Below are 8,896 nucleotides of genomic sequence, written 5' to 3'. Positions count from 1 at the left end.
ATGAGTTGGTAGGTAGGTCTTATTGTATCCTCAAATATATTTTTTTGGTTAACCTTCTTCTTATGACTGTCGTCTATTTATGGATTAGTAAATTAATATTTTTTGACAATTTATCAATATAGCAACGCATGCTTATAAAGCAAAACAAATACTCAAAAAACCTACGTAGTAGTACATACAAATTGTTTGCAAAAAACTAAACCTTTATGAATATTTTATTCGAAATTCAAAAATATGTATGTAAAAAAGATGTAAGTAGGTACCTATAACATATGTACCTACCTATAGTCCGCAACAGTTTGAGATGGAAATCGGGGTATGAGGCGGGGGCACGCGTCCCGTACACGTCTCCCGCGCTCGCCCGCACCGGGTTAGCGCGGGGGTTGTGCGGGTGTACGGGGCGTTCCCTCCCCGATTGCTGTATAAATATATATATTATATCCCGATTGCATATACCTGTCACGTACCTCTCCTCTACACAAAGCGCTACTTCCTTAAGTTCTACTTCTTCATGAAATCCTAATGAAGTGAATGAATTTTCACTTTATTTTGTTGGGTTCTTTGGTTTACAAAAAACGGTAAAAAAAACTGTTCAAGAAGTTATTATTACAGCGTTTTGAGTTACTTATTACTTATTAACCTCTCGAAAATTGCTTAAAAAATGACCACCTGCAACTTCCATCAAAGCATAAATACTTGATACCTAAGTGTATTCCTAAATTTATCCTAGATGAAGTAAAAGTTTGACTTATATGAAAATAAGATTTAATTTAGATCTTCTGCCTATAAATCAAATTGGTATAGGTAACCTACGGGTGTTTACATATCGGAGTAGGTCAAGTATTCAATGTATGTGTGATGTGTATGGCAGTCTAGATTTACAGAGAAAAATCAGTTTCGTGGAAATAGGATTTTTACTTGAATCCAGGGAGTCAGCTCATGACTAGATGTCTCACTCAGTTTTTGAAAATTTGAAAATTGGTTCAACCGAACTGAATGGTCAAGTCTGTCATGCTTTTTGTTATTTAGTGTTGTTCTATTATCATACTAGCTATCCTTATGGATTAATATCCTTATACTTATTAGCTTACTAGTGCAATTTCAATAAATAGTTTAGGGGATGGAATTTTCAAAAAACCTCGTACCTACTCGTATTTTTTTAATTTTAAACAAAAAGATAGCAATCTCTAAGATGTTTTGTAGAGAGCATTATAAAAGCAGCCCTACATTTTTTGGGAATGGTCACTCACACTGACCAATCACGGTCATAGTGCGTCCTTTTCACTTCTATGAAATTGTGCGAGAGAGCGCCCTATGTTGGCTCAACTCCCTGAACAAGGTAAATGACTTGCTTGCTTAACTGATAGTTCGAAACTCAAATCACAGCTAATGTGCAAAGGGTGAACACAAATCAAAATAAAACGATATTTACTTAAATAGTTTCTTATTTATTTGTTTTTAAGTCTATTATTTTCTTAAAAATATTTTATTCGATGTAGAATAAAAAAGTTTTACCATTTTAGAGGATGACTAATTCTATCTACTTAAATAATAAAGTGTATTGTTATTTATTTTGATAATTAAATATTAAATATTTTATTAATATCCAAACCACCACAGTAGTATATTTTAATACCAAAACACTACTCTGTGTCGAAATAAAAAATAGGCTCATTAAAATCTGATGTCAATTCAAATTTGGCAAGTTGTAAGCCCTGATAAATAGATATTTTTCACAATAAATAAAGTCACCCTTGTTATATTTTATAACTAATTATAACCCAAAGTTAGGTAATTAATTTTATCATCATGAACCCTGTATTTACATTACCATTAAGTTAATTAATTCGTGAATAGGTATTGGAATTTATAATAAGTAAAAATCTTAAAATATTTTAAAATTAAATTAGAAATAATGACTTTATCACCTTTAAAAAAGTTTTAGGTAATTGTCTACGATTGCTTTAATAATATGGAATATTATAATTTATGGATCATTATACATTATATTTAAATCGACATCAGCCAGCATTGTTTGTTCTAACTAAACAAAATTAGTATATTGTACTCTAAAATATTAATTTAAAATGAATATTACTATGACAAAATAAAATAAAATAATAGGTACCTTAGAGTTTAATTCAATGTTGGTTCCTTATATATTAAACAATAAAATGTAGTTGCAAAAGATATTTTAATAATTGTTTACTGAAATTTTAATAACTATAAGCTCTATTGAACGATTTTGATGAAATAATATCAACATTAATTTCAAAGAATACCTAGGTACATGTAGGTATTTGATAATATAAGAAGCTGGCCTTTTTTACAGGTCATTTATTACCTATGACCAGATTATGAATTCGTAGTTATGTCTTATATTCTTATCGACACTCCAAGGTGTTCTTACAATAAAAATCATAAAATATAGTTACAACAAAAACGTGTCATAAATAAGTGGAAGAGACACCGTAAACTTATTACGGTTTCAAGTCGCTCGAATGACTTGATTCAAAGGAAAAGTTAATTATTTAAATATGTATAATAAAATAATACAATAAGCTACATCAACACTTGAGTACCTACGTCTATATTCTACATCGAATTAGTTATTTAACTGAGGCTCTACACTTCTGCACGCAACATGATCTTTCGATTATTGTACACTTTAGCTAGCACTTTTAAGACGCTTTACTGTAGAAACACGCGTTAATAAGAACCTCTTGCACACAGCGTCATTTTCTCGAGCAGTTGAATCACATCTCTCAATTTTTCTGTTAATTCTAAAATCGAGCGCAAATAACTCTGCGTCGACAAAAAAAAGAAAGAAAGAAAAGTAGGTAGAATGTGTGCGATATAATATACTGTGCGAGAAAATGTAGCACGTAAAAGCATTAAAATTGTCTAGAAGAAAACCAATTCATTTATGGTCCTGCAGTTCAATCTTAAGTCCTGGTATAATAAATTAGGGGATTAGTAATAACTTGAGTGAGGAGAATATAATGGACACTAAAAATGCATTGCACAGTGCATTTGATGATATTTATATGACTTTTCACACTTAATAGTAATAATTAGTGAATGTTGTCATCGTAAGATCATAAACAAATATTTTACTAGAACTACACTGAACTGCGAATGAATCAGTACAATTAAAAACGTAAATGATACAAATATGAGCCTTCCGAGAAATCTAACGGTTTTGAGATATGTGACGGAAATAGAAAGTGGCCTCAGTTGAGTTTTACTTCTAGATATTATGACATTTATATTGAAACAGCCTTCATATTTTATTGTGTGTAATGATCCTTCCATCCATCAATATACAGCTACAATATTAGTCTCATATGAATGAAATATAATCCATCATAATAATGTTTTACCTTACGTAGATCATTATACAAAAAACTTAGTACACGACTTTACTTAAATAGTATTATGTACAATTCTAAAACAAGTAACAAAAAATAATTGGGGTAAACATGTTCAACGGATAATAATAATACCTAAACTGCAAAGGAACAAGCGAAACAATAACTCTTAACTAAAATTAAACAATAAATAAAAAATAATCCGCTGAAGCAGTTTACATCAATTTAGATATAAAATAATATATATGGGGATACATGGACATATTAATTTAGGTGTAGATAAAAAATAATAATCAGCAGATACAGCAAGACTCAAAGATAATGTGGAATTTCTTCAGAATATAATATTAAAATAATATGCTTGATTCAGGGGTAGTAACATAATCGATAACTTTGGTCTCCTAGTTTAAAAGTTACGTTTATTAATCATGGATCCCTTGTATCACCCAATAAATTTATAATTTATTTCGTTCGTACGTTGTTCATATTTTCAACAACATTTTAAAATATGGCAGTACGTTTTTTGATGTTGAACTCCTAAATAAGGTTAGAACCTGTTGCCGTAAGAGATCGCTGCTTCTCAGCTATAATTAATGTTAGTATCCCTTAGGATAGTATGATGGCGATGTTATTGCTGGTAAATGGTTACCACATCTAGGGAAGTTCGGCGGTAATGGCGGTAGGTCTCTCTGAGTTCCAATATGTAATATTAAATTCATTCCAATCACTATGTGGTAGATGAAGTGGCAGTGAAACAGCCAATAGCCTGAAAGATTGAGAATTGGCAATTAAAAAACACTGAATCAGACAAATAATTTGATGAGCTGAGAAAACTAGAAGCAAGTCTTATGAAAAGTAATTTTAAACATTTCAGAAATGAATATAATCAATATATTTTTAAAATTTATTGTATGCCCATAAAAACATAAATAAATTAAAGAAAAGTGACTGTCATAATGTAAATACTAGAAATAAAAATATACTTGTAATGCCAGCCTCTAGGCTAAGTAAAGTAATTAGCAATGCATTTGTTGGTATTTATTCTATACGTATTCTATACGTAATAAACTTCCAGAAGACGTATTGGAGATGTCTCTCAACAAGTTCAAAGTTTTCATAAAACGTACACTTCTTGAAAAATTATTTAAGTAAAAAATATTGTAACACGAATTTTAGATTGGTGTTACAATGGGGCCGATTCTCTAGTACACAATCTCTAAACTAAACTAAATTAACAGGTCTAAATCTAGTGCTTTCCTTTTCCGCAAGCAACATTATGAAAGGGATAGCAATAGATTTAGACGTGATATTTTAGTTTAGTCTAGAGATTGTGTACAAAGGAATTAGCCACAATATTTAATTGATAAGAAAGCTTGGGAATGAGTTGCTTAACAGCTTTGTGATACTTCTAATTTCTATAAAGTTTAAGTGATTTTTGTAAAGTGATGATAATAAAGAGAATACCCGGCTGAGTTTGTTGTGGGCTCTTCTCAGACCTGGGCGCGTTTTTAACCCTCGTAGCTTTTGTTTTAAGTTCGCCTAATAATTATCACCAGTATATTTATTTATTACAAATCCAACAACTGATCACCAAAAAGTGTAATTTATTACCTATTTTGAATAAATTATTTGACTTTGACTTTGAAGATATGAATGAACAAAATTAACAATTTATTTATAAAGGCTTACCAGGATTATCAGCTTTAAGTCTCAATACAACGTATCCATTATTTGGTACGGCTAAAGTATCTTTGAGAGGTGGCAGATCGTACTGCCTGTGTAAAAGACCCTTCCTGTCCAAGTCGAGAGCGTGTTTTAAATTGATCTTCTTTATATTTTTATCCGGTGACCGACCCATTCCAACCACGGTGAATGAGGTTCCGTGGAGGTGAAAGGGATGCGAGAGATTTGGTGACTGTACTGAAATTAAAAGAAATTATGTGAGTATAAGTTTTGTGCCAAAGATTAAAATCTATGATATATTGTACATTAGCATATCTCCTCATATGCTTAAAAATATTTTGAAAGAACAATGGCCACATAAGGACCCTCATAGCGGTCGCTTCCGAAACTTGTTTACATCGATAGATCATAATAATTATATGAACAAAAGTTGTTACTAACATAATTCTCTAACATAGACATAAAACGATAATATATAGTTGTGAATATACTCGTATTGTATGATAGACGTATGGGTATTGGGTAAAAGAAAAAGGCATTATAACTTCATTTTAAACAAAGAGTGTCAGAATAATGATTAATAACCATTTAGACCACGTGTTTTAATCATAAGAAACATTTCGAAGCCTCAAAACTTTTAAGTAAATAAATTTCACGTTTAAGTCAAACTGCACATGATTAGTTTACACATAATCATCATCATCAACCGATAGACGTCCACTGCTGGACATAGGTCTCTTGTAGAGACTTCTACACGCCACGGTCTTGCGCCGCCTGAATCCAGCGACTCCCTGCGTTCACCTGATGTCGTCCGTCCACCTAGTGGGGGTCTTCCTACGCTGCGTCTTCCGGTGCGAGGTCGCCGTTCCAGCACCTTGAGATGGGGTCTCAAGGTGCTGGAACGGTTTTACGAACTATGTGCCCTAACCATTGCGACTTCAGTTTCGCAACCCATTGAGCTATGTCGGTTGCTCTAGTTCTCCTACGGATATCCTCATTTCTGATTCGATCACGTAGAGAAACTCCAAGCATAGCTCTATTCATCGTCCGCTGAGGGACTCTGAGCTTTCTTATGAGGCTCATAGTTAGCAACTATGTCTCGGATCCATATGTCATCACTGGCAACACACACTGTTCGAAGAGTATATACACATAAAGTTTACACATGTTTCTGAAGCGGCCGCTCTGAGAGTCCTTGTATTTTGCCCATTGTCCTTTGCGACAGTCCAGTATATTTTGAAATGAAATGAAAATTAGTTTTGCCGCAGTTATACAATATGGTAGTTGACTAAAGTTTTCCAACTGAGTTCGGGCTGGATTCAGTTCATCCATCCCTTAATGAATCCCTATGGCTGGTTCTACAATATGCTTGGCAGAAAATACTTGAAATAACAAAATATGGAGAAAACCAGGCATCCAAGTGGTGGAGATACTTAATATTTATTTCTGCAACGTGAGGTTTATTCAGAAAACAGGAAACGTCCTTTCAGGAATTCCTGAAAGGCCGGCAACGCATCGGCAGTTCCTCTGGTGCTGCAAATGTTCATGGGCGGTGGTAATCACTTCACATGAGATGACCCGCTTGCTCGTTTGCTCGCTATCTCTATTAAATAAAATAAAAACGTGGTATCAGTTCTTTGGTAGAATGCTGACGTTTCTTCGGTGCTTCAGGGACAACATCAATTTTAATCATATAATGAGGGCATAGTACCTTCATCAATCAGGACTATCTCGACAATAGAATTCAAGGGTACATCGATCATGTGGGTACATCTGCAGTCGACAGCGCAGTCGGCTGGTCTGTTGTCGCCATTGCAGAACAGTTCGGGGGGAAGCTCATGCATTTGTGAGAGCGGGGGAGCTGGCGGCGCGGTGTAAGAGATCTCATCCACTAAACTCAGGACGTGATCTCCACTGGGAGCAACTGAAATTGAACAGGAATCGTTTTAACAAATACTCAATTGTCAGAAGTATGTTTTTCATTGGCGACGATAATATGAAGACCTTGATTATTGTTTTTTAGGGTTCCTCATTTCAAATCCTTCCCTGTGTGTCTATCTGTCACAGAGTCTACAGTTTCAGCTGTAATATGTAGACAGTTGAAATTTTCACAGACTGTTGCCGGACTTGACCTTTCAACACTTGTATTCGCGCTTAATTTTTCGCTCACTAGTATTTCATTAAGTCATTCATGTTCAGTATTTTTTAAACCGTTAATTTCAATTTATATTCGCTCGTTCAAATACTATAATATAAATAAAATACAATTGTATGAGCTTCTTATTTGGAAGTTTTATAATATCTTTGTATTACTATAATCAACAGAATATTTGGCATAAACATACCTAAATAGTTTCTATACGTGTTCTCCCTGAAAAGCTCCATGGGTTTGTAGAAGTGGAATCTGAACGGCAGGAATATCTTGACGTCGGGCCGCTCTTGCAGGATAGCTTTGTCAATTGGTATCGCTGACTTCAAGTTGCTGACGCACACCGCATCGTTTCTCTTGACGTCGCAAATCGCGTCCAATGGGTTCATTACCTGAACATTGGAAAAAAAACTATGATTTTCATAACATTTAAAAAAACATGAAAATATTGCAATATTCACGGAACAACTACAACACACTTTCTGGCTATGGGTGATTTAATTCGTATCAATTTTAAAAAGTTTAAAAATATAAAAAAATAATGTTTGTCGTTACTTAAGCGTTCGTGCATCGTTCATCCGATTGAGTTGAAAATGTGCAGTGTGCACAATAATTTTTGTTGCTGGTGTCAACGTTTTTAGCACAGTACCATCAACGTACAATAATATGTTGACGCTGATATACATTCCAGGCATTAGGTTAGGTAGTCTTTTTCTATATATAAAAATGAATCGCTGAATGTGTTGCTGATCGCAAATCTCGAGAACAGCTGAACCGATTTCGCTAATTCTTTATTTATAATATTCCTTGAAGTACCTACGAGGATGGTTCAAACGGAGAGAAAAATTTTAAAAATTTGAATCGACTGTTAGGCGGTACGAAGTTCGCCGGGGCAGCTAGTTTCATATAAAAATTGTAGCTACCTATTACAGAAAACTTAAGTAACTTAGGTACATTGAAAGAAACTAATGCCAAAATTCTAAATGGCATTTCTATCATCTAATAAATAAATTAAATAAAAATATACAACCTGAAGTGAGGTATCCGTGCAATAAACCATTCTGGGGCAGGGTGTGCCACTACTGCAGGAGGATTGGCGTTGCTTCGAGGTTTACCATTTAGGAGTGAGTGCAGGTCACCAGTATCATACACTAATGCTACTAAGGGGCGACGCATACACACGAAGTGGAGTGGAACTGAGTCTTTTTGATTACAACTAAAACTCGGTCTTATAATCGGAACAAAATGGTACGATCCGAACACGGAGAACACTCAAATGATGAGCGACGCCTCTGGGTGCGCTGTTGCTGTTATGCCAAAGAAAATAAAGCTTGTTATCAAGAAAGATGGTTGCGCTTCAGCTCCACTCCACTCTACGAGTGCACGTTGCGGCTAAGGGTGTGCTAATAAATTTTACTTTATTACATTAAATTGGTGCTTATTCGGTTGTGCACAAATCTCTAAACTAAACTTACAGATCTAAAAGTAGTGATATTCTTTTCTTCAAGAAACGTCGTAAAAACGTCCAAGGTAATCAATTGATCTTTCAGCTAAGTTTAGACATCTGTGTAAAACTAACTAACTAAGGTTTATAAAATATTATTTTACACTTTTTTATTTTAGACGGTTACCTACAATTTTTTGTAAAGGAAACTATTATGTTTATCATCCAAAAAGGGAAATAAAATTGATC

General features: G+C 33.9%; 1 protein-coding gene and 1 long non-coding RNA gene across 2 annotated transcripts in view; both read right to left on the bottom strand.

The window, feature by feature from the left end:
- LOC138404751 (uncharacterized) overlaps positions 1-8,896 on the bottom strand; it is a 622,276-nt gene that overhangs the window by 326,575 nt on the left and 286,805 nt on the right. The gene's annotated exons all lie outside the window — the stretch shown is intronic.
- LOC117996586 (uncharacterized) lies at positions 2,153-8,831 on the bottom strand. Its single transcript, XM_034984681.2, has 4 exons — positions 7,400-8,831; positions 6,766-6,978; positions 5,061-5,291; positions 2,153-4,137 (listed from the first exon to the last, which is right to left on the bottom strand). Exons 1-4 carry the CDS (start codon positions 7,590-7,592, stop codon positions 3,968-3,970), a joined length of 807 nt encoding a protein of 268 aa, XP_034840572.1. The 5' UTR covers positions 7,593-8,831; the 3' UTR covers positions 2,153-3,967.

Source organism: Maniola hyperantus, chromosome 3, assembly GCF_902806685.2.
Source record: "Maniola hyperantus chromosome 3, iAphHyp1.2, whole genome shotgun sequence".
Lineage (NCBI taxonomy): Eukaryota > Metazoa > Arthropoda > Insecta > Lepidoptera > Nymphalidae > Maniola > Maniola hyperantus.
This window is presented reverse-complemented; position numbering and strand designations above follow the sequence as displayed.